The 27285-nt window shown below is 38.4% G+C and overlaps 1 protein-coding gene across 7 annotated transcripts in view; it reads right to left on the reverse strand.

Annotated features, from left to right (window-relative positions):
* LOC136864187 (FHF complex subunit HOOK interacting protein 2A) overlaps positions 1 to 27285 on the reverse strand; it is a 354492-nt gene that overhangs the window by 214996 nt on the left and 112211 nt on the right. For all 7 annotated transcript variants that reach the window (XM_068226194.1, XM_068226197.1, XM_068226196.1 and 4 more), the window contains one exon: positions 7256 to 7346. In XM_068226194.1, the coding sequence (XP_068082295.1) occupies positions 7256 to 7346 (91 nt within the window). The remainder of the gene's footprint in view (positions 1 to 7255; positions 7347 to 27285) is intronic.

The following is a 27285-nucleotide window of genomic DNA, read 5'->3' on the forward strand; positions in this document are numbered from 1 at the left end:
GATGGGGAAGATACAGCCTTGTTGGCCTTGAGTCTCCCGTAATCGAAATATCTATGACACACTTCACCTTCACAGGGCATAGACCAAAGAGGTTCCTTTTTAAAAAGACTAATTAAATGAAGATTCTACTTCCTCACAAAAGAAGAACGATGTTATTATTATTAATTTTATGATCGATATCAACAATGCAGCGCTTTATGTTAACAGTGCAGAAGCTACGATTTTGATTGTTGGACATAATTACATCGTAACAATCAAAACCACAGAATCTGATTTTGATGTGTATCACATCCCAGGATCGAAGAACATAGGAGCAGACAGTTTATCTAGGGACCCGGTGATGGGACCTGAAGTTAGGAGCACCACTGTTGATAGGGAGTTTCCACAAAATCACCAGAGCGAACCCAATGAACCTGTCCTTATGACCATCAAGAAGGAACTTGATCTGGGAGTAATCAAGCAATGGCAAGAACAAGACAAGCCCTGTAGGATCATGGCGCAGTGGATTAAGAGACAGAACACCGATAGCCGACTCGTCCCGAGGGAATTCAGGATGTGCTACAAGAACTTCAGTGTCGACGGACGACTCCTAATGTACAGATCGCACCTCTCTGACACGCCTTCAGTAGTGGTGACCCCTAGACAGCACACAACATAACAGCGTATCCGACAAAGATTCCTCTGGGTCAACATGTGGAAAGTGTAAGTGGTGGTGGGATAGAGAACTGGAACTGGATGTTGTGTGTTGCAAGAAGTTAGAGTTTGGAAATATAAATTTTTTTTAAAAATTTAACATATCTGAAGGATTTTATTTTGTTTGTAATATTTTGTGAAATGAAGAAATAAGAACTCTGGACTTTGCTGGAATATCTGGTTATGTAGCTGAAATATGTGTGTAATAATTTTTCTTCTAGGCAAATGGCAAGAAATGTTGAACTGTATGAACATTGCGAGATGCAAGAAGTATTTTGATTCTAAAATTATGTAACTAGTAAAATGTAATTTAAGAAAACCTCAAGATTGGATTGTTAACAATTGCAAGAGTGATAAAGTGATCTGTATATCATGATGTAATTTGGTGACATTTAAAGGTGCTTTAATTTGAAACAGCCTATACCGTATGCGCGGTTATGGATGTTGAAATAACTGATGTAATTTATCTAGCGTCTGTAGACAGGAAATGACCATATATGATCATGCAAATGTATTGGCGAACGAGAATCTAGTGGAAATTGTTTCTTATTGGTTGATTGTAATCGGGCCATATCCAGTCTTCTTCCCGGCTTTGGAAAAATGATGCGTATGCTCGGCGTCATTTTCCATCCGACCGCCCTAGCGAGCGTTCGTGCTCTAGGGCTACCCTCGGGAACTCCTGCCTTTCCGAGGTAAGTGTTATTTCAGTGCTATTTTCATGTTATTATCAATGTTTTCTGATTTCGTTTGATTTAATTTAATTCCTTTGCGTTTCGGTATTTTCTTGCTTAATGTAATTTTCAAAGTTTAATATTCAACATGTCTGAGTTTGCCCTAGATTCTCGATTTATCATCGCCATAAGACCTATCTGTGTCGGTGCGACGTAAAGCCCCTCGATTTCGTAATTTAAAGTCTTTCTCCTGTCTTTTAATCAACTATCCTTTCATTTGTGTTTTGGTTTCGTAGTTATTCCATTTGTCAAATGTGTAAAGTATCTGCTGTTCTGTTATGCAACTTTGTCTCTTGTAATTTTTTATTTGTTATTTTAATAGAATTGAGCTAGAGGGTGTTTCATGTAAGTCTTTTCTCCCCCATAACGTCATACGTTACATAGACCTCGTACGGCTTCCAGCAGCTTCCACATCCTGTCTTAGTTGTCATTTTAGGCCTGTAAGTGTTTCCTATATTTGGTTTAATTTTGCATATCGATAGGTACTCGTCACTCTTCTAAGTTCTGATATGAATACTCCGCCACTGCGTTATTTACAACTATTTCCTTAGTCATATTATTATTATTATTATTATTATTATTATTATTATTATTATTATTATTATTATTATTATTATTATCACTATTATTATTACTATTCTTATATTATTATTATTATTATTATGGTAACCGTAATTGTCCCCGGAGCGGTTACAGAAAGACATCCTGAACTATGTGAAAGGGTGCTACATCTGTGCTGCACTGAGGCAAGCAACAGAAAGGCGGATTCCAGTCAGCGAGGAAGATGGCTGCAATGCCCTCAGGAGGTCATAGCCCTGGACTTGATGGGTCCTTACCCTAGATCACCACGGAGTAAAACAGGACTCCTAGTAAGCACCGACCTCTTCACAAGATGGACTGAGGCTTTTCTGATACCAGAAGCCACAACGGGACGCATCACTAGTCTTCTACAAGATGAGGTATTCAGCTGCTACGGTTATACATGGTTCATTCTGTCAGACAACGGGAGTAGATTCACTTTGAGGAAGTGGCAGCAAACTATGACTGAATGGGGGTGTGGAACACTGAACCACCCCTATCTATAACCCAAGGGCCAATCCAATGGAACAAAGGAAGCAGGAGCTAAAATGGATGCTACAGGTCCAGCTAATAGACAAGGAAGATCGACTGTGGGACCGTGAGATACCGCAATCACTCTTTGCCCTGCGACGACACATCAACCGTGTCAACCCACCTGTCAAAGTCCACGCGTCAGAGTTGCGGCGAGTCACCCATTCGCAGTATATTCAGAGTAAGCCTGGTACTGGCAAAGGTCCGCCTGGAGGAGAGGCTACTAATAACACCTCACAATCTGGTCAAGAGGAGGAGAACGCATCAACAGCGGAGCTGTTCCTTGGTCGACAGCTATACGGCACCGGGGATTGGGAGATTCATCCACCACCCACTTCTGGTCAAGATGATGCAGCTGTTTCCCTAGCAGAATGGCAGGATAAGCAGCAGCAGGACATCAAGGAAAAGCAAGCTTTGGCCAAGAAGAGACCCCCTTACCCAGGCCAAAGCTCAAGATGTCGAAGAGACCCAGATCTTCCTACCAGGCCAACAAGTGCTGCGACGTAACCACCCAGTCAGTAATAAGATTGGAGGGTTTCACGCAGGTCTCGCACTTACGTGGGTTGGTCCTGTCGAGGTGGATAAGGATCTGGGCCATGGGGTCTACTTACTAAAGACCAACCCTTCTGTCAAAGTCCACGCATCGGAGTTGCTGCAAGTCTCCCATCCGCTGCGTATACAGAGTAAGCCTGGTACTGCCACGGGTCCACCTGGAGGAGAGGCTAATAATGACACCGCACAACCTGTCAGGAGGAAGAGAACGTATTAACTACCACCGAGGAAGAGGCTGGCAGCGAAGAGACACCGACCCCTGACACGGCATGATCCGGTCAAGAGGAGGAGAGCGTCGAGGAAGAGAGAAGATATAATCTATGACCTAGGCAAAGTCGACGAGTGTGATAGACTGTTGAAACTGTTTCAAGTTATAGGGGGATATTGAAGCAAGTGTAATGGACTGATGTAACTTAGAAACAATTCTCTAACCCATGGGTAAATAATGGAAATATCAAGCTTGATGGGAATGATTTATTATTATTATTATTATTATTATTATTATTATTATTATTATTACTATTATGACCAGAATCAAACAACGGAGAGGCAAGCGTCCAGCATATTGGTGGAATGAAGAAATTGCTGAGTTGAGGAAACAATGCCTGCGACTCAGACGAAGGACACAAAGAGCACGACATAACGACCCAGCTCTCTCAGTAGAGTATAAGACTATGAAGAAAAGACTGCGAAATACAATTAAAAAGAGTAAAGCCGACAAGTGGTGGGAAATGTCCAAGGAAGTGGATGAAAATCCATGGGGATTAGGGTATAAAATTGTCATGAAGAAATTCGGGATGATACCAAGCCCTATCATGGATCCACGCACCATGGAAGAAATAGTACACACACTATTCCCTGATCATGCAGAGAGGATTGATGATGAGGCCGAGAAAGAACTAGACAATGTACCACCTTTTACAATTGAAGAATTGATAACAGCAATTAATTCCCTTAGAAATAAGAAAGCCCCTGGTCCAGATGGTATTCCAGCAGAAGTACTAAAGGTGGCAGCCGAATTATGTCCTCAACTGCTGTTGAGAATGTATAATCATTGTTTGAAAGCGGGAATTTTTAGCTTTCGTTGGAAGATAGCTAGATTGGTTCTGATCAGTAAAGGGAAAACTGGGGGTTACAGACCTCTATGTATGCTGGACACTGCCGGGAAAGGTTTAGAGAAGCTTCTACAACCGAGAATACTAGCAGCAGTCCGATTAGCTGGCGACCTATCCGACCAACAACATGGATTTCGCAGAGGTCACTCAACGCTAGATGCTGTGAAGGAAGTGGTGAAGACAGCAGAACGAGCTCAAACGGGTAATCATTATTCTAGGAAACTGACGCTTCTTGTGACTCTAGATGTTAAAAATGCCTTCAACTCGGCAAGATGGAGTGATATTTTGGAAGCTCTAGAAGAAACTTTCAAGGTACCAGAATATCTCATGTATATACTGCGAGACTATTTGAAAGACCGTACATTGTTATACGACACGGAAGACGGTCAGAGAAGAAAACGGCTCACAGCTGGTGCAGCGCAAGGCTCAATTCTCGGACCACACCTTTGGAACATCATGTATGATGATTTATTACGGCTGGAGATGCCAGAAGATGTAAAACTTGTGGGTTATGCTGATGATGTGGCTGCTGTGATAGTAACCCGAAACCTAGAGCTGGCTCAATTTAAATTGAATCAGGTGATGCGACGTGTCAAAGAATGGATGATAAATCACAAGTTAGAACTCGCAGATCACAAAACGGAAATTGTCCTCCTGACGAGGAAAAGGATTAATACTGTTGTACCGATGCAGATCGGACAGATAGCCATCGAAACAACTAGGAGCACAAAATATCTTGCTGTAACGCTTGATACTAAGCTTACATATTGGGACCACATCCAACAGGTAACAGATAAGGCAGCGAAAACCATGACTGCACTGAGCAGACTCATGGGAAATATCAAGGGACCGATATCTAGTAAAAGGCGGCTTCTCATGTCAATTGTTCAATCGATACTGCTATACGGTTCGGAAATTTGGGCTGAATCGTTAAAAATTGTGAAATATCGGAGAAGAATTGCGGCTGTACAACGGAGAGCAGCTTTACGAATTGCTTGCGCATATCGCACAGTATCAGAACCCGCGATTCTAGTAGTAGCAGCAGTAGCTCCCATTGACTTGTTGGCCTTCGAAAGACAAGAAATTTGGCTCACACAAGAAGAGCTAGGAAGGAAAAGGGCAAAGGCTTTGGCTCATAGTCGCAGAATGCAACGATGGCAAACAAGATGGGAAGATGATTCCAGAGGGAAATGGACGAAAAGACTGATACCTTCTCTGGGCGTATGGGTTGCCCGAAATCATGGTGAAGTGAACTACTATCTCACACAGTTCCTGACAGGTCATGGATACTTCCGAAAATTTCTTCATAGGCTAGGGCTAGCAACTAGTCCGGTGTGTATATACTGCGGCGATATCGATGACGTATCACATACTTTCTTTGTGTGTGTTCATTGGCTGCCACAAAGAAGATGCTTAGAAGTTATGCACGGAGAATTGACGCCAGAAGGGGTCGTGTCAGTAATGCTACGAAGTCGAGAATCTTGGGACCAGGTGGCAGTCTACGTAGAAAATATTCTGCGTCAGAAGAAGAAGGACCTGGACGATTACGACAGATAGTAAAGCAGAAGAAGGAAGATGAAGCACAAGATGCATTAAGCACGACATCCGCCCTGAAGTAATGCGAGAGCGGTTCCGGGGCGGAGATAAACGTCGTGGGAAAAGGGAGTGTGGTTTTTAGTGGGTAAGAATCTCCACACACTTGTTGAGTGCGGACCCTCACAAGCGTCTTATGAAAGATTTTCCACACTCCCTCGCAAAAAAAAAAAAAAAAAAATTATTATTTGTGAGGTGTGGTTATGAAGTTGTTTACATCTATTATTATTATTATTATTATTTATGCAGTTATTTACGGATGATCGTATTATTTGTGTGGTTATGTCATGAAACACGTGCTGTATGTATATTAACACAAGTTTATTTAATGTAAGAACACGTAATTAATAGTATATAACTTATTATTATTACCTGTACATATGATGTATAAATCCAATGCAATATTGTGCAACACACTGTAATATCCAGAACAACATATCTTTGGCACTAGAAAGTTATAGAAAAATCCATTCATTGTAAAAAGGTTACTGGAGATTCTCGAAATTACGAAAAAGCATGTTGTGTCATATTCTTCTAGGAGCCTGGCCAGGCAACATATATAAAGAGCCAGTCTTGACGTAGAGTTGAGTTGTTTTAATGAGACTTGTGTAGAAGTCTAAAACTCATATTGTGACATGCTAATGGACCAGTCTTCATCCTATTCTTCATATTAGTGTTTTGTTTATGATGACAGATTATTAGTTTGTGCATAGAATATGTGTAAATAACTTGTAAATAAAACAGTGCACACAACTGACAGCATTTCATGTGTGCATCTTTGTGTTACATGTTCACTGCGTAGTGTTGGAGATCTTCAGTAGTAGTAGTAGTAGTAGTAGTAGTAGTAGTAGTAGTAGTAGTAGTAGTAGTAGTAGTAGTAGTAGTAACTTCATTTAAGGAAACTGGGATGTCTTGTGTATAACTTCCACTGGTTTACACAACAGTGAATCTACACTGTGTGTGTATTTTCAACCAAATAGTGCTACAGTCTGAAATGAAGTACCTGTGGAGTTATGAAGATTTTGTTACAGCATTTGCTTGAAGCTGGAAAATTACAGAAAAGTACTTCATTTGCATTTGCTTCCAACTATGTTGCTGGAAGAATTCTGAGGCGTCAATAAACCGTGCATAATGGAAATTGGTTACTGCCATTTACTTTAACAAACTATTTAGTGTAGAAATGTGATTTTCTCTTTATATATCCAGAAAAATATCTTCCTTCATGCTAGCTGTATTCAAAGCCCCACCAAACAAAATACTTATCCGTACACTCATGGTGTTTGATTTTTAGTTTTAGAAGCAGCAAGAGAGCCTGTCTGTATAAGGCAATGCAGCAATGCGGCTAAATGCTGCCACTGGCCAGTGCTGTATAGGTGGATACCTGTCAAACATCAGGAGGTTTGAGCTCGACTGCTGCTAGTATACTAATGAGCTCAGCTATCGTTCAACCTCAGAACTCACCTGATCACAGTAGTCTAACCATGCCAGAAATGATGCCACTTGTCTACAGCCTGGGAAGATAGTTTCATCAGACCAAAGGGGTGAATCTAAGCTGAAATAAAACAGAGGAAAAAAATCTCATGAAATAATGCCACTGAAGCATAACTCAACTCAATTCAACATAGTTATATACTGTCACCTACTTGCTACCAAACCCAGCTTTTCCGTAATAACACAAATTCATACTGAAAAATATTTAAAAAAACAAATGATTATAGTAAGTATGTTTTCAAGTGTTTATTACAAATCTCTAAATTTTTTCTCTACAAGTACAGTTTTTGATTTATACATTGTTTGATCTTCACATGTTTAAGCCAATCAATGCTAAACCCGTAAGTAAAAGTTATGCGATGACAAGACACCTGTGCTAAGCCTGTAAATTTAACTTTTCGTGCAGCGCACAATTTGCAAAATGCGTAAAAATATATTCAACGTCCGATCCGTTCAAATGGTGCGCCAGAAGTTCAAGGAATTTCTAAAGGACAGATAGTACACTTTTTCCTTGTATTTACCATAGGATTTTGTTTCCTAACAATGATAAAATACAGGTTGTTTCTAAATTCCCATTACAGACTTTGAGGGCTTGCAGTGGGGACCAAGACGGTTAAATTTATCATACGAACTTGTGTCCGGAAACGTATCGTCTTCCTGCTATCGGCACAAAAACCACCACAACACACGTTCACAGCTCCCGCATTTTCAGCACTCTGTCTGACTCTTGTCATCTGCGTCCAATTACAGGTGGGGCTCAAAGTGACGACCACCGACGTCAATGCAGTCATGGTACCTACGTATCATGTTCTTGTACATACCATCATCAATATCTGGTCCTCCAACATCTGCCGCAGCCATAACCTGCACCATTAGATCTTCCTCAGATTCCACAGGGGTCTCGTAAATCAAGATTTCATGTGACCCCACAGTTAATAGTCTAGCGGTGTCAAGTCAGGTGAATGTGTGGGCCAAGTAATCGGACCACCATGACCTATCCACTATTGCTGAAATCTTTGGTGCAGATGAACTACTGTATGTACAACTTACTGCTGTGTACATAGTAAAGAATTACTGCTGTACTGTAGTATGAACGAAGATCACAAACACAACAGCAGGTAAAACACGTCTCCGTACGGATCACACACTCAACTGAATGACATGGAATGTCAGCAAACCTGTAGGGGTATGACATCACGTGATTGTTCACTGACGTACGTATTCTAGTCAGTGGCGCCGACAGTGCGGGAGACTTGAACGTGTGCTGTGGTGGTCCTTTTTTAAGGGTAGCGGGAAGACTATATGTTTGTTTCAAATATTATTACAATATTATAAGTCCACCTGTTCAATACAATACAATATGATCCACTATTTCATATGGTCAAAATTTTTATACATAATACATAAAAGTCAATGGTACATGTTTCACCCTCCTTAAGGGCATCATCAGCCTATATCAATCTTAAAAGTAATACATATGGAGTCATTCTAATCTTATAAATTATAGGTTAAAATGTTGAAAAATGATTTCGTAAAACATTATACAATAACATCTAAAACAACGATAATGCACCAAAGATTAAAACGTGATTAAACATGAATTTTGAGAGTTTAAAACTAAAATGGATCTTTTTTAGTTATAAACTCTCAAAATTCATGTTTAACCACGTTTTAATCATCAAAAACAGTTAATTTACTCTCTTTTAACATACTTTGGTGCATTATCGTTGTTTTAGATGTTATTGTATAATATTTTACGAAATCATTCTTCAACATTTTAACCTATAATTTATAAGGTTAGAAAGACTCCATATGTATTATTTTTAAGACTGATATAGGCTGATGATGCCCGTAAGGAGGGTGAAACATGTACCATTGACTTTTAAAATCAAATCAAATCAAAATCTCTTTATTTGCAAATGAGGTGTCTACCTCGGTGGCAAATGGTACACTAAAATATATTACTGTCAAGCACTAATATTAAATTAGCAAGAGAAGAAAATTTTCTTATAATACAATATTATACAATTTACGCTAACAATGTTTTCTATTAAACACACAGCTCATCCTTAATAAATTTATATTGTTTACAAAATTCTACTTATAATATCTCCTGTACTACTTACAAATATAGTCAACTGATATACAGTATGTGGAATTACTTGAAATGATACTATACAACTGGTATAAGATTAATATTTACATTGCATTTATTTATTTACCTTTTTTTTTTTTTTTTTTTACCCGTTCTGGATCCTAAGTAGCATAACGACCTGCTGCGTCTTAACCAGAGCCCCTTTTGCCACCACTTTTCAGAGTTCCTGAAGGGCCTTCACAGCTACCGTAGCGGTCCCAGGGCCCTCGAAGTCCCCACTGTACTTCACCCCTACAGGCAGTCCCCTACTTTGGCTGTCTAAACTCCTTAGACCAGGGGATGGAATTAATTTATTCTCACACATTTTTTTATTTACAATAACCTGCACTGGTCGAATGCCCTCTAACACTTCATTTATTTTCTCTGTTGCTGTTTATTCTCTTCTTGAATATCTGTACAGATTTTGGAAAAGGATCAAACACTACCCCTGGTAAACTGTTCCACTCCTTCACACCCTTCCCAATGAATGAAAATTTACCCCAATCGCTTCTGCTAAAATTCCTTCTAATTTTATATTTGTGGTCAGTCCTGCCGATATAATTATTTTCCAACTGAAGCCTCTCACGGATATCTCCCCATGCTTCTTCTCCTGTATAAGCTCTATATAATCCTATAAGTCTAGTTTTCTCCCTTCTCTTACTTAAAGTTTCCCACCTAAGTTCCTCTAACATTTCTGATACACTACTGTTTCTCCTGAAATCCCCTGTTACAAATCTTGCTGCTTTCCTCTGCACACTATCTATTTCTTTTATTAGGTATTCTTGGTGAGGATCCCAAACACTATTTGCATATTCCAATAATGGACGAACCATACTCAAGTAACTTTCTTTTAATTCTTTGTTGCATCCTTTAAGTAGCCTCATTATGACATGTAATGATCTGTATGCTTTCCCAACAATGTCATCAATATAACCCTTCCAGTGCAAATTACTTTCAAATCTCACACCTAAGTATTTGCACTTGCCATCTTTTGGGATAACTACCTCATCCAAAGTATATTCAAATTCAGTTTTAAAGCTCCTGTTTGTAAAAGTTGTAACAGTTGATTTGCCTCCATTAACCTTCATATTATTTTCTTCAACCCATTGTTGGATACTTTCAAGGTCCCTTTGTAATTCTGAACAATCCTCAATGTTGTTTATTTCCCTATAAACAATTATGTCATCTGCATACAATCTTATTTTTGATGTTATATTGTTCCCTAAATCATTTGCGTATATTAAGAAAAGTAACGGACCGATTATACTACCCTGTGCAATTCCCTTCCAAACTTTCTCTTCCTGAGATACATTATTTCCTACTTTGACTTTCTGAACCCTTGAATTTAGAAATGTTTTTATCCAACGTGTAACCCTTACGTCCAATCCTATTCCCTCCAATTTCTTTAATAATATTCCATGTTCCACTCTATCAAAGGCTTTGGAAAGATCTATGGCTATGCAATCTAACTGACCTCCTGAATCCAACTGATCTGATATGTCCTGCTGAAATCCCACCAGTTGTGCCTCACAAGAAAATTTCTTTCTTAATCCATACTGGCTCCTCATGAACCAATATTTATCATCACATATCCCTCTGATGTACTTCGATATTAAACTCTCCAGTATTTTACAAACTATACTGGTCAGGCTGATTGGTCTGTAGTTCTCTGGTTTCCTTTTATCACCCTTTCCTTTATAAATTGGTATTATTATAGATTCCTTCCATTCCTTTGGTATTACACTATTATTTATGACATAGTCAAAGAGAAATTTTAAATAAGGCACTATGTACCACCCCATTGTCTTTAATACCTCCCCAGTAATTTGATCACTTCCTGCTGCTTTTCTTTGCTGAAGCAGTTGGATTTCTCTGAAAATATCTTCGTTTGTGAATGAGAAGCTTCTTGTTTCCCTCTGTCTCTCTCCCTCTCTATCTTCTGTTTCGGTTTCCAACTCTTGACAATCATCTACTGAATCTCTAAATTCCCTACTAAATAGGTTTGCTTTCTCAGTATCTGTTAAATAGTGTTCACCCCCTTCTCCCACCATTGTAGGAATTTGGATTCCTTTTCCTTTTTGATTCCTGATATATGAATACAGCTTTTTCCATTTCCCTTTGTGGTCATTACCCTCTTGAAGTATGCCATTCATATAATTCTCTTTTGCTTCCTTTTTCACTCTATTCAGTTCCCTCATTAGCTGTTTTCTAGTTTCTCTACTCTCCCTACTCTCTTTGATTTTCCTGTTTACTATTCTACATTTTCTTTTTAATTTTCTTATTTCCCTTGTATAATAAACAGGGTCTGAGGTCATTTTACCCTTCTTAACAGGTACAAATCTCTTCTCTCCTTCCCAAATAATTCCTTTAAATTTAGCCCAAAGTGTATCCACGTTACTCCCTTCACTTATCCAACAACTGAATTGTGATTTAAGGTAAGTCCCAAATTCATCAACTTTAGTATTTCTGTACAATTTCTTGTCTTGTGTAACCCTTTTATTAAGCCTTTTTGGTACGAGTCCTACATCCATTATTACAGCCTTATGGTCTCCTATTCCTTCAATTACCTCAGTTTTATCAACAATTTCCCATGGTTTAACCAAGAATACATCTAGTAAGTTATTGAGACGAGTCGGTTCTTGTACTACTTGTGTAAATCCTCCCTCCCAAATTAACTTATTTGCCAGTTTCTGTTCATGGGCTTCACTTGCAGCTCCTTTCCATTCAACTTCAGGCAAATTTAGATCGCCCCCAATTATTACCATATCATTATTATTGTTTTTACGAGTATAATCTATTATTTTCTCAAAGATTTCCATGTCTCTTTCCTCTCTTCCAGGCCTGTATGTTCCTATAATTCCCACCTCCTTCATATTATCACAAACTAATTTTATCCCTAATATTTCATCCCTTTCATCGGTAAACCATTCATGTGAACCGTAAGTTTCCTTCAGCAGAATAAACACCCCCCTCCCTTTTTATCTCCTCAGTCTCTACAACAGACTGTGTACCCTTCTGGAAATACTTCTCTATTACCCACCCCTTCTTTCAACCACGATTCCACTCCTATCACCACATCAGTCTCATAAGATTCCATCAATGTACCGAATTTTAATTGTTTATTTACTACACTTTGACAGTTTACCAAGAGCAATCTCAGACCCCCTTCCTCCCTAAAACTTGATTGTTGCAATTGGGTAACTTGAAATTCCTTACTATCCTGAGTTTCTTTTTCTAGTTGACTGAGCCAGCTTGAAGTACAGCTGGCTCTTTCTAATAGTTTTCCTGGTCAGTATTATAACTCAAGGGAGTTGCCTGTTTTACTGTACATATCTTAAGATTAATAAAATCTAGAACAATATTTGCTATCTTTCGTTTACCTGAATTGTTTAGATGGAGGCCAAGTTTTGTATAACAGTATCTCTCAAAACTGCTGCATTCAATAACCTGAGTATTCCGAAAATGTTTACAAATTTTAACAATATCTGTATTGACCTTGTCCACTTCAATGTTCACACACGAGTCTCTACTCAAATCATGCCTGTGGGGCACGTTCACTACAAAAACGTTAGTGTGGGTCAGCTTCCCTAGTGTATGTTTAAGTTGTGATCTTACATTCTTGGCGTCGTCGTGAGCTACGTCGTTCGTCCCACCAATGATAAGCACTGCATCGCCGCTCCCGAAGTTCCTAGTTGCTGCTTCTACGTTTTCCACAACACTGCTGATAGAAGCTCCTGGATACATTTCTCCGGTTGCTGCTATATTCTCGTCGTTAATCACTCCCGCAATTCCCCTTCCTTGGCTATCACCAAACACAGCTACCTTCGCTGATTTAGGCCTAACTGGGTCTTGAATCTGAATTCTAGGCCTAAATTTTAAACTCGGCACGGCAACGGCAGCGGATCGCGATGATTTGGTTTCACGCGCGCGATCACTTTCTTCCAGAATTAAATTATTTAGGGCAGCAAACCTATTTCTGATGTTTATTTCTGGAAATTCAGTTGTAGATTTCTTCTTAGCCGGCCATCCACGAACTACTTGACACCACGTGCTCGAGTTTGTTACTTGTACCGGTATATCACTGGAAGAATGGTCAGTCCGAAATTCTAGCGATCGCAGTCTTTCCTTTAATTCTTAATTTTCAACTTTAAGAGTCTCATTGTCCTTTTTTAGAATGTTTAAAATTTCTAATGCACTTTTATATTCCTCATAGACTGTTTTCGGTGCTTCGTCAACGCCGTCTCCAACAACAACATTCCGAACACACTGCTCACAAATCCAGTCAACATTTTCATTAGTTTTTACGTCTCTAGGGCAATTTCCGCACTTATAATGCCACCATCGATCACATGAATCACACAACATTCAATTTTTCACTAATCTTCGACATTTTCCGCACTTTTCGTCACATTTTACGGTTAATTTACTCGGAGAATAAAACACTACGTCGTCATTACTGGGCGCCATTTTGAAAAAAAATTTTTTTTGACCATATGAAATAGTGGATCATATTGTATTGTATTGAACAGGTGGACTTATAATATTGTAATAATATTTGAGACATACGTCAACTTCAATACGGAACCAAAATGAGAATAGTTACTTGTAAAGACTGTATGTTTCCGGACACAAGTTTCTATGATAAATTTCACCGTTTTGGTCTCCACTGCAAGCCCTCAAAGTCTGTAGTGGGAATATTGAAACACCCTATATACATCTTCTATGCTTCCAACTACTATAACAAAAATGGCATTACCGTGAAAGATAAAATGCCTTGGCAATGATGAAATTGAACAGTTTTTAATTTATAGTGACTCGGATAATGACTTTCTGGACAATGAGAGTGACTGTGAATATGAGGTTGGAGATGTAATACAAAGTGACAGTGAAGATGTGGACAATTACATCACCGAGAAAGTATTGAACAGGTGGTTTTATTAAATTGTCCTTGAGATTCTATGCCTAGCGCCATCTTCAATACGGAACAATAATGAGAGTTGTTACTTGTAATCACCGAGAAAGATGAAGGTGAAAAGGGTTGACTTCTACTAGTGAAACGGAAAGGAAAAGATAAGTCATCATTATTTTCTTGGATTGCTGGTCAAGTTTACACTAATAATTCACACTTCCTGTTCATGCAATTCAGGTGTTGTAGACAATATTTTTCATGATGGTTCTCTGGAAATAGATGTCGTTCTGTGTTTATTCAGTTCCGCACTGATTCAGGTTATTCTGGAGGCTACCAATGAATATTACAATATGGTCTTAACAGTTTACCCAGTTTCTCCAAATAGCAGACTTCAGAAGTGGAGTGATAATAAAATGAACAAAATATATATGTTCGTTTGCACTTACAATGCTCATGACAAGACTGAAAAAACATATGTGTCAACCATGTGATGAAGAGTTGTGTGTTGTACCGTGTTTTGAACAAAACCACAGTAAAGACAATTTTTAGACTTTGAACATCATCACCATCATCACTGCAAATTTATGCTTAATTTCAACTTATAATCTTAAAATGTCATTCAAATAACTAGTAAAGCAATTTTTCAATAATCGCATACCTATTCTAGGAGAAACCCCAGCACATATACACAAAAAACCTAGCTTTGAAAGCATTAAGTGGCAAGCTACTTATGAGCACTGCATGCATGGGTTTCCCCGTCTCATCCAAAAGATAACTTCTAAAACACGCCGTCGGATTTGAGAAATACACCTCAGTGAAAATCTGTATGTTCAAGGGAAAGTTTTGTATCATCTAGTGAATTTTATGTTACTGAACAATACAGAAGAATTTGTGGTGCTATAATATATTGAACTTCTATTGTACACAAAGTGTACTGAGGTAAGTAAAAGGCATGCAAGTAAAAATATATGCCTTGAAAATGCATTAATCATCCAAACAACTTCCGTCATGTATGTGACTCATTTACGCCTAAATCTTATAGAGATGCCTAGTAACTCAATGGCACAAGAAATGTTATGAACTGTATTTCGCCTGTCGCCTGCTTGAACACAATAACGGATGGAAACCCTTTTCAAGAGGATTAAGGGACTAGATATAAAGAAAGAAAAGATCTATGTCCTTTGCCAATCTCGTGATTTGGCGGGCACCAACGTATCACTACAATTGGTGTTACTTTTGTTCTATTTATATTAAGGGTTTCTCAGCAAAAAACAAACAAATAGTCTATCCTGATCTTGAATCTGGAAGGCAACCAGTACCTCATGAAACGAACTACCAATTCCGAATCCTCCAGAGAGTGAAATGGAAATGTTTCAGGGAACTCTGTGTGATGAAGAAGCTACTCTAGGAGATTAGAAAATGCTTTCAATCCTGAATTCACCCCTGAAGTGCACAATTCTGAACTACAGTGTTTCACACAATATGAATTGAATGATATGATCAGAGATTTTTCTCTTTTGAAAGAGAAAGCAGAACTTTGTTCTTAAGAAGCCTAGAAGCCAAATGTCAGGATCTTCCATCTTAAAATGTGGAACATAACTTTAGAACAATTATTTTTCTTTATACGGTCCAGTGGTCTTTTGTAATGACATTGACATTCTCTTTGATGAAATGAAACAGCCATACAGAGCTTCAGAATGGAGGTTATTTGTTGATTCATGGCAGAAAAGCCTATGAGCAGTCCTTCTCTACAAAGGGAAAGTAAAGCCATTTGTACCCAAAGCCCATTCCGTGCATTTAAAAGGAAGCTATGACAATATGAACATGGTTCTAGAGCAGAGGTGCTCATGGTGGGCATTACGTCCCGCAGGCGCATAACACTGTAAGCGGGCGGGCAGGCAAGCGATGATCATATGCTATTGAGCCACAGTGATGTGGTTACGTTGCAGGCCGTGAAGGTTGTGTGAAGTTCTCCCAGTCACTCTCGATCACTGCGACGATACCCGAGTTTGAAATGAAGGCAAAAATAATGAAAGAAAGAGTGCAGAAATCCAAGTCATTTTCAATTTACGTTGTAGGAAATACGTTATCGATGTTCATTGCAGTTTATGTATTTTGACTGGATACAATAAAGAGTTGGGCCTACAACCTCAAATATTTTTGTATTGTATGTAATAAATTAAGGGGCTGCCTGGCCGAGGCGGTAAAGGCATGCTCGGTTCGCCTGGAAGGACGTGGGTTCGAATCCCCGTCAGGAAGATATAGATATCTATATCTTCTGAAGGCCAAGCAGGCATCAATTTTTGATAATGAGATAAAGTCTCTCATAGTGCATTGGCACTGCTGGTAGCTACAATTAGCCTACGCAGTGGCCTCCACAGTATGCACTAGCCAGCGTCTTGGTAGGTGTGCTAGGTACCAACTGATGAGCCCAGCCTAGCACACGAGGGCAAAACGCTGGCAGCCAGGAATGAGTTAGCTGGAAAATTTATAATGTCCCCGTCAGGAAGTCGTAAAATTTATGAAACGAGATTTCCACTTCCGGAGGTGCATATGGACCTGAGGTTCACTCAGCCTACACCAAAAATGCGTACCAGGTCAATTCCTGGGGGCAAAGGCAGCCGGGTGTAGAGCTAACCACTCTACCCCATCACGTGCCAAGGTTAACCTTCCACTCCTCCAAGGGCCTTCATGGCCTGTACGGAGGTGACTTTGCTATGTAATAAATTACAATTTTCACTATTACAAACACTTCGAATATAGTACGGAGTTAAGGCGACACTCCGGAGATAAAAATCAATATTTTGGTCATTTTGGTGAATTTTTTTTAATGACTGAAATTGAAAGGATTGGGTTTCTTTTTTCTTGTCACAAACTTATACCGCTGAATTCAAACAATTTATCACTGTAATAATGCTTTGTTTGCCAATTGTAATTTTACATTTAAATCCCATTTTTCTCCCATTATATTCTGCCAAATGTAACAAAGTTTGTATGGTATATATATCACAGCTATATTAAGAAACCTGCATATGGAATTTTTGATTGCAGAATTTTTTCAAGTAGTAGGGATGTTTAAGTCCAACATTTTAGAACATACAAACTATATAAACTTTAGTAAGATATATCTCCTTATATAAATTATATACAGAAAAATCAATACGTAGTGCTTTTAAAAGGAGTATTAACTACCTAATTATGAATTTACATTAACATATTAATTAAATTTCATGGAAAAAATGGAACTAAAAGTTTCAAAAGAAAAAATGTATTTGGGGAAAACTATTAATCGTATATGAAAGGAATGTTTGTGATATCTCTACTTTTATGCAGGTGACATTCCCACAATGTTTCGTGAAAATCCATGCATTAGGTAAAAATATATTTTTATCTCCGGAGTATCGCCTTAAGGTGGATAAGCTGTGGCTTGTGGTTGCTTGGGTTTAAATTATCTGATAAACTCACTCACAATCCTAACATCAGTTAGGTTATTTATTTGAAGGCATAACTCACTGCATATCTGTTTGGTAAATGCATTTACATTGTTGTTGTACTTTAATCTTGGGTAGTAAATATCTATGTCCTCATTCGTGATGGAACTCCCTCAGATGACTGATAAGTTTTAAATACTATTTTCAGAAATTCAGTGAACAGGAAAACTCACTTAACACTACAACACTGTGAAAAGCGATGCAGTAAGCTTGTTGAATTATGTAAAGATATTACGTTTTGCTGACTAAATAACAGGAATTTTACTTTTTATATGGAATCCGAGGAAGTGTAAATCATAGCTTGTATGCTTAAACCCTGTCTCTTTGTAAATTGCAATACAAAAAAAATATAATGTGCCAGTTTTCTTTGAATGTATAAATGTAAGAAAATAAAACTGACTGTCTATATCGAGCACAGTATAAATCAAACTGCATTATCTTGAAAAGTTTGTGATTATAGTGTCTTGTTTTAAAAACTGTACGCTAATCCACATTTCGCTGAGTAGTGGAGGAGAGCTTCGTATCACAACCGAACGTCACCGTTCCACTTCCCTGCAAAGTGTGTTCACCCTCTCGCTCCACTGTGATATGTGCTTGCTACATAAGCTGCCCGCATTTACATCAGGCCAGCCTGGCCACACTGGGTTAGTCTCAACAGACGCTCACCTGATCACCTCTGTTCTAGAGGCTATTGGATACCATCAACACCAGTGGAGTACCTATGGTGATTTGAAGGTAATTTGATGGGCTTGAAAAGGGGATTTACCAAATTTCCTTGCCTTCTTCGTCTTTGGAGCAGTCAAAGTACAAAGAACACTATGTCAGACACAACTCGAAACCAAGAAGCACTTACAAGCTAGAAGAAGAATGTCCAACACTGCCCACTCATCAACGGTGCTGCTCCTCCCCCCTCCACATAAAGCTTGGTTTGGCAAAAGATTTTCTCCCTTTGTTGATTTTAGTATGCACGGAAAATCAACAGAATATGATTCTTCAAATATCTGGAAGTATTGTTTCTTGTTGGATTTATTAATGATAACAATAGGAATTTACCGTATGAAAATGTCAGAGAACAAATGTCTCGATATCTACTGAAACATCAAAAGAAACCTGGATCACTGATCGTCACATAAAATTATAACATAAACACTCAAGGCAATCAAATACTTCATTAAAACATGTCAAAGCACACAACGTCTTAAACCATTAAATGAATACGACGTCAACCTCGTGAACAAAGAATATACACATGGTAAAAAACATACACACACGTGGAACAAATGTAATTCTTCATCTTCTTCTTTATAATTTAATGGGCTTCCCTAATAGCGGTATACCCAGTCACTGGAACGAATTTAATTAGTCCAACGAATACAGAAAACTGCGAAGCACGAAGTTATAACACAAAAACTCAAACACTTTATTAAAATATGTCATAACCTTAAAAGGTCAAACCATTCAAAGAACGCTAACTTTGTGAACAAATAACACTCAACGTGGTCAAAGAATATGGGTTAAATCACAACAAGCGAACGGAGCAGAACAAAGAATTTTAGGAACAGACTGTCGACACCTAAGATTCACATGGAAGAACTGTTATCCCGGCTTTAAATTCTATTCCAATAATGACACAAACATCACACGGTTAAAAATACCAATCATATCAAAGAATGAGTTATCGACAATCGTGGACTTGCCTTCAACCACACAAACAATCGATTGTACGGAAGTGGAGTGATTATCGAATGTTAACGTTTCAAGTTTTTGTCCTCGAAGTTGTTAAATGACCCCGTCCATCCGTAAAAAGGTAAAATGCTGAAATTTCCGTGAATTTTATGGATAAACTGTAAAAGTTGGCAGGTATGTAGCATGATATTGCTCTATACTTGAGGAAATATCCAATTTATGTCATCCAATTGATTTCTAAAGGCGATGAATATTTCTATGCATCAGCTGTTTGCGATGGTTGTACAGAAGAAGAATGGATTATTTATGTACTGCTGGGACATTTCATTCTTCTTTGAATGAAGGAGTTCTTCATGCATTGCTTGGAGATCTTCTCTTGCCCCAGCACAGGAATTTTGAGAATTAACGCATTCTGACAGGTGGTGGTGGTGGTGGTGATGATGATTATTGCTGTTGTTGTTGTTGTTTAAAGGGGCCTAACAGCTAGGTCACTGGCCCCTAATGGTATGAGGTGCAACAAAATTCAAATTAAAGCTTCAAAATGTATCCACTGTCTAGAATCTAAAATGAATGGTGATGAAAAAAATGATTGTGAAGCAAAAACAATCAGTGGATCTAATTCACAATATCTTAATTACTGGATGATAGTATTATCTAGAGGGGTCCAATATCCAGGTCACCGGTCCCTCATAATGGTACTAATCACTGGTAAAGCAGAACCATGGTGTTCCTCCTATAGTGGTACTAATCACAGGTAATGTAGATTCATGGTGTTTCTCGCATGGTGGTACTAATCACAGGCAATGTAGATTCAAGGTATGTCACACACAATTGCACCACTCGCAAGTAACACAAACCCATGGTGTTTTGCACATTAAGGGTTCCACTCCCAAGCAACACAGACCCATGGTGCTCCTCATATAGCGAGACTAATCATGGGCACCGGTATTCCCGTGGTGTTCCTCACTTGGTGGAACTAACCACAGGCCATGTATACTCATGGTGTCACTCATATGTGGTACTAATCGTAGGCAATGTAGACCCACGGTATGTCACACATTATGGTAAAGTCCACAGGCAACACAAACCTATGGTGTTCCCCATATAATGGTACTACTCTCAGGCAACGCAGACCAATGGTTTTCCTCACACAGTGGTACTAATCATGGGCACCAGCCAAACCCGTCGTGTTTCTCACATAGTAGTACTAATCACAGGCAATGTTGACCCATGGTGTTCCTCATATAATGGTACTACTCTTAGGTAATGCAGACCCATTCTGAACACAGTGGAACCAACACATTTGAGAGCAGCGCTCGGCACTTACTCTCTCATGAGATACTTGTCTATGCAACCAAGCGCCCCGCCTCGGTGAAATACACACGAAACTCATCACAAGCAATGCACAGATCCGTAGTGTTCCTTGCATATTGGTACTACTCCTAGGTAATGTAGACCCATGGTTTTCCTTCCAAGATGATACTAGTTGCAAGAAACCTCAACCCATGGTGTTCCGCACGTAATGGTACTAATCACAAGTAGGCTCATGGTTTTAATGTCATCATCCCTTGGTCGCCCCCTTTAGTTGCCTCTTACGACAAGCAGAGGATACCATGGGTGTAGTCTTCATCTGCGTTCCCCACCCACAGGGAATTCCGACTGGTGAAATTACATTCATCTGACCCGAATGTCTGAATTTTTCTGAAGAAGGCTCTGAAACTACAAAAAGTATGCCACTCGTTTCACATGGTCAGGCTCCTTTAATTCGACGAAAAAAAGAGCAATGGCCTGCAGTACGCTTGGTGTTTTTCAGAATGTGTTAACAAGTACTTTTTAATAACGTTGATTCATGTGAATGTCGGTGCAGTAACTTTTATGGCGATGCCAGTAGTTGGTGCTTCAGTCTGGATCGTTCTCTCTGATGTCTGTGGATGATCTTCTGCAAGGTTCAGTTTCTTTGACAAGGCTTAAATATTTTGAAGACCAAGAAACTTCTATGAAAGAAATTGCTTAAAAACATGTCCACCTATTCAATACTCTTGTCATTTATTCGTACAGTAAATAATTTCAATCCTTATGAGATCATCCTCATCTAACAGTAAAAATCACAAAGAATACAAGTTAAAATGTTCGGCTCCATAGCTAAATGGTTAGCGTGCTGGCCTTTTGTCGCAGGGGTCCCGGGTAATAAGTGACATTAATAAGATGAGGTAAAAATACACTGCTTAAAAGAATATAAACAAGTTATGTGCTTGTTGGTCAAAGTATAAAATGAAAGTGAGGATAATAACAAATGTTTAAAGACTTGATCACTTTGGAATGATTAAAAAGTCTCAAGCATAGCACTGCTAAATCTCCTTTCAATATAGACCAGATATGAAGTTTTTAATGTTGAAGGTCACTTTATTCACAAACAATGTGACAGGTTGACAGGCTTGTCATTGCAGGAGTATATCATTACAAATTCAAACCAAAAGAAACACACGTCACAGTAAAAGGTGCCCAAACAGACTTACCAATACACAGTGAACCCCCTCTGGCAGTAATGCAGGTGTGTATTCGCACTTGCAAACAATCATAAAGGTGCTGAATGGCATCCTGCAAGAGATTGTCCCAAGTATCTTGCACCTTTTGATGGAATTTGTATTTGGCAATGGTTCTTACAGGCTCTGGGGAACGCGAAAGGTCCCGCTTCATCCTGTCCCATTAGTGTTCGGCTAGCGAGAGATCCGGTGATCTCGCTGGCCAGGGTAGTTGTTGTACACCATGTAGAACAAGTTGCACTGCAGCAGCTGTATGTGGACGTGTAAAGTCCTGCTGAAAAAGCACATCATCTTCCTATCGAAGAAATGCCAGTAGTACGGGGACAACAATCTGTGCAATGTAGCAGGTACTGGTTATGTTACTATGCAGACACACCAACTGTGACCGCAAGTTGTAACTGATGGCCCCCCACACCATGGAGCCTGGGATGGGACCTGGGTGTTGTGGGCAAATGCACTCTGCAATAGGCCGATCACCAGGTCTACACCATACACGTGTATGTCCATCACTTGCATACAGACAGAACTTACTCTCGTTGCTGAAGACAACAGACTGCCATTCCCCTCTCCAGTCGACTCTTTCATGACACTGGAGTAACCGTGCTTTGGTGGTGTCATGGTGTCAGTGGTAGCCTGGCGAGAGGTACACCTGATCATAATCCTGCTGCAAGCAGACAGTTCCCAATGGTCCTTGGTGACACAGCAGGTCCAAACTATGACCCAAACCTCCTCGATACAAAATTAAGGATATATTGTCCCTGCCATGTAAGCATATACACAATCTTACTCTTTCTCCCCTGTTAATACTGAAGGTTGTGATTTATAGTTATTTTCTAACTGTTGGGTTCAATTCAGTGTTGATAACCATACAGTTCAGGGACCCTATTTGCCGATACGATGTCTTACAGTTACTGTTAATCTTGCAGGTTGGCACTACATAGTTGTTTTTTTTTTTTTTTTTTTTGTGACTTTGAAATTATACACATCGGTACGTACTGCCACTACTGTATTATGAAAATCACTAATGTTACATTTGAGGGAAAAAATAAAGCATATTTTCTTTTTCTGTAGGATTGTAAATCTATTTGGGTTTTACTAGGTAAGTAGAATTGGGGTATGTTCGAATAATGCATTTAATAACATTGCTGGTGTTAATTGACGAATGCAGCATTTTATTAATAGGGTCTTTTTCTCATCCATTTTGTATGTATAGAATTTAACTAGGATGTATAAGAAGCAAGAAAAATCTGCACGAACTCCTCCAAAAAGGGAAGCAACCTTACCTCCCCTATAAAGATCAGTTCAGTTAAAATGGAAGGAAATTTTGTTATCAACCTAACCTAACCTAACCTAACCTAACCTAACCTAACCTAACCTAACCTAACCTAACCTAAACTTGTCATGTCACTACTTTGGTAAGGTTTGCAGACATAGCCTTAGTGTATTCTTATCGATTTAGAGCATATATACATGCAATATTTTTGCTTGGGTGTATTATTACAGCATGGTTTCACTTCGGTCCAACAAGTAAGAGGAAATTTCAAGAAGGGAGCTGAATTATTTACACAAGTCAAACACCAAATAATACGGTTATAGTAATGTGTATATCAAAATAAAGCCATAAATATGCAACATTAAATTGAGTGAGGGTGAGAGAGTGTTTACTTCCTTAATTCCTCACTGAGCTTGAAAACAGATTTAAATTATGAATATCTTGAATGATCATTTACTTCGGTAAGAGAACTTCCATTACTGATACTTACATTGAGGTTAGTTTGTTGACGGTTATGTCATTGATTTAAATATTTAACTACAGTCTGTCTCACCATGTTCAAATACAGTAGAGACAATACGCGACACTGAGCGAGATATTGAGGGACAGCTATTGGAGCTCACTCTAGCGGATAGACCTGAACAGTACTGATTCTCTCATAAGAGCACGTGTATTTTGTGTGAAATTTTTTGTGTTATTTATGCGTTTCAGTGAGTTAACATAATTAAATAGTAGCGTGTGTCATTCCTTGATATCTCCTCTCAACATGAGAGGAAAGGTATGTGCTGTGTTTGGCTGTAGTAATTACGAAGTAGAGAAAAATACGCGGTCGTTCTTCAGGTGACAAGAACATGTAAGTAATATTGTGTTTGCATATATATTCTTCCAGTGACAGATTTTTATAGTATTTCATAATCTTCTGACCTGCTTGACCCATATTTTAACTGGCATAAAATGTAATACGCATATTTTATTCTATAGTGCAGCAGTTAATCTTCAATACCGATGTGTTGTTGTAGATGTGATCTGTGGGTTTTGAAATGTCACAGAAGTGATTTGGATAAGGTGTACAAGAAAGAAGGGACGTTACACTTATATAAGAATTATAAGATCTGTTCAGATCATGTCCAGTCCAGCGACTTTAAAAATCCTTGACTATACAGCCAAGGGTATGTTACATTTTTACTCTAATTGTACGTAAATATTCCTCAAAGCATCATTATCGACAACATTTTCATACTTTTTTTTCTTTAATCCCTCTTCTCAGATTAAAGCCGGAATTTTATAGATTTTCTTTCTGTTAGTAGGCTTCATGTTAAGAGGAAAATTGTCCAGCTTTTAAATGTTAATTCATTGCATCATGTGTGTAAGGAATGTGCCGATATTTTTATTGACAAGTGTCTTAATGTGATCATACAATGTTTTTAAATGAGAAAAAAGACAAATCCAACTGTAAAAGTTCAGGCAGGAATCCTAAAGCTAAAAAAGTAATGCATAAATGAAAGATAGTGCCATTTCACAGCAGCCCATTTCATATCTTGTTTGTGTGTCTAATTTCAGTTTTTGAATAATAACCTTTTAAATAATTCTTCATTCATTTATCCAGATTTGCTTTAGCAACTTAGAAGTTAATATCTCAATACCACTTTCTTTCTAGACGTAATTTATTCATCCATTTCCATATATACAATTCCATTGATATTTGAATTTAGCGTGATTTGTTCAGGTCAAGTCACTAGGAGCGCCACCGTCGAATTGTCTCCCATTTTAGCAAGGCAAAATCCGTAAGTGTCGCATATTGTCTCTACTGTATTTGCCATGTTCAAGAGTTGAAGAAAATAATAGCAAGCACATGTATTCTGAAATACTGCCTGTTCCAAAAAAATTCTCTTTCATTCGTTTGTTCATTAGACTCTTTTGCCCGAGCAACAAAACTCATTATAAAGATTTTTTTAAATCACAGAGGAATTAGAACAATTCTATTTTCCACTGTGAGGTTTGTAGTAGAGAGACCAAAGGTAAGGATAATGTAACATTTAGTCTTATATAAATATCACGCCAGCCAAAATGCACCCCTATTGGTTATACAAACTCACTGAATAATATAAATTTCATTATAAAGCCCGTATTGTTGTATGTATACTTAATCAAAAAGGTATGGTCAAATGTTCCACCTTTACAATACTAAAAACCATCATCAGCCAAAAAGATTTAAGATTAAGAACAAAGGACAAGGACAAAAACACATTAAAATAATTCGGAATACTGAATGCGTCTACAGGATAGATGAAACATGTTCTGTTATTTTTAAATGTTATTTAAATAAATAAAAAAGAATAGTATTGTAAAGGTGGAATATTTGACCATAGTAATTCACTGAAATAACAGCTGCCTATTTAAACAGAAACATAATACATACAACAACAAAACCTCAAAAGAAAATTGATCCTGCATTAGCGGTAGCAATAAGACTCACAGTTTACTCACTATCCTGTAGTTGTTCTATTCCTTCCATGTCGGTGTTGTCATCAGTATCCATGTCATCAGCCAAGTTGATAACAAACCATTCAAGGACTTCCTCCGCAATGCCATCCAGCTTCCACATACTAGCTTCATCCTCATCGATAACGTGTTTGAATACAGGATTTCCAGCAGTTAGCAGTGACAGTATCAAGTCCTTCAGTCAACAGTTCTCGCACTTCCTTAATGGTGGAATTGACATTATTTCGAGCCACATGTCCGTTAACCTGGCTCTATACAAGCTCTATTGGGTTTAAGGAGCAATGATACGGAGTTAATCTTAATACATGTCGTCCCCTTGTCAACTCGGTACTCATTACAAACATCATGAATATGCTGTGGTACTAGTGCCAGTAGTTCAATTTTAATGCACTGTGGATCATAGGAAATTCCTTTCGTGTATAGCCAGTTCTGTATGCTTATCCTTCTCCAAGACTTGTTCGGAATTCTCTCAACATTAACAGAGTGATAGGGAGCATTGTCTAAAACAATCACAGGATTGTTTTCTAGGTAGAGAAGAAATCCAACAAACCATTTCTCGGATACATTTCTATCCATTTCCTCATGATAATCCTTTGTAGAATTTGATTCAAAAAATAACAATCCCCCTTCCACAAAACCGTTTTCATTTCGTATGTGGATAACAATCAGCCGTTTACCCTTGCCAGAGGGAGATTTCAACCCACTCGATAATCCCCTAAGAAATCCATCCTTGCTAGATTTTATAGTTTCATCTTTCCAAATTTTTGTAGTAGTGTGTCCTGCATTTACCCACGTTTCATGAAGAAATAAACAGGTCTACTCTTTTCATGAAATTTCCTAATCTGATGTAAATACTTTCTTCTCCACAACACTATTTCATCCTTTTCAATAAGTGCACACTGGTGATTTCGAGATACATAAGCGAAGTTCATAACTTTTAAAAGTCTGTGAAGAATTGCACAAAAAAGTTAGGTAATAAATCGTCACTATTAACTGAAGCTAATATTTTATTCAGAGTTGGTATTTTTTTCTTAAAAAGAAGTCCTGAATTTCTTTATGGATAGCATCTCTTGTAAAACTTCCGTATTTTTCCCTTAGCTTTCCTATCAACCTTAAGTTCTTTTCTAGGACGGTAAATGCTTGCCTTGGAAATACCAGTTACATCGGCCACTGCACGTGTTATTTCGTCCAGAGTACTTCCAGGATTTTCTTCATGAAATTTGGAAAACACATTCAACACACACGTCTTCTCGCCACTCGTTAGTAGTTTTCCTTTTTTATGTTTAATCACAGACTGGCCTGATTCACACATGGTTTATAATTACGGCACTTTCTCGCACACACATATACTGGACTTCCAACTAATTAAACAGTATACTTAATAAACATTGTGTATTATTTTTATTCACAATAAACCTAGAACAAGCAAGCAAAGTGGACACGTGCTTTGGATCAGCAGTCA

This window comes from Anabrus simplex, chromosome 2 (assembly GCF_040414725.1).
Source record: "Anabrus simplex isolate iqAnaSimp1 chromosome 2, ASM4041472v1, whole genome shotgun sequence".
Lineage (NCBI taxonomy): Eukaryota > Metazoa > Arthropoda > Insecta > Orthoptera > Tettigoniidae > Anabrus > Anabrus simplex.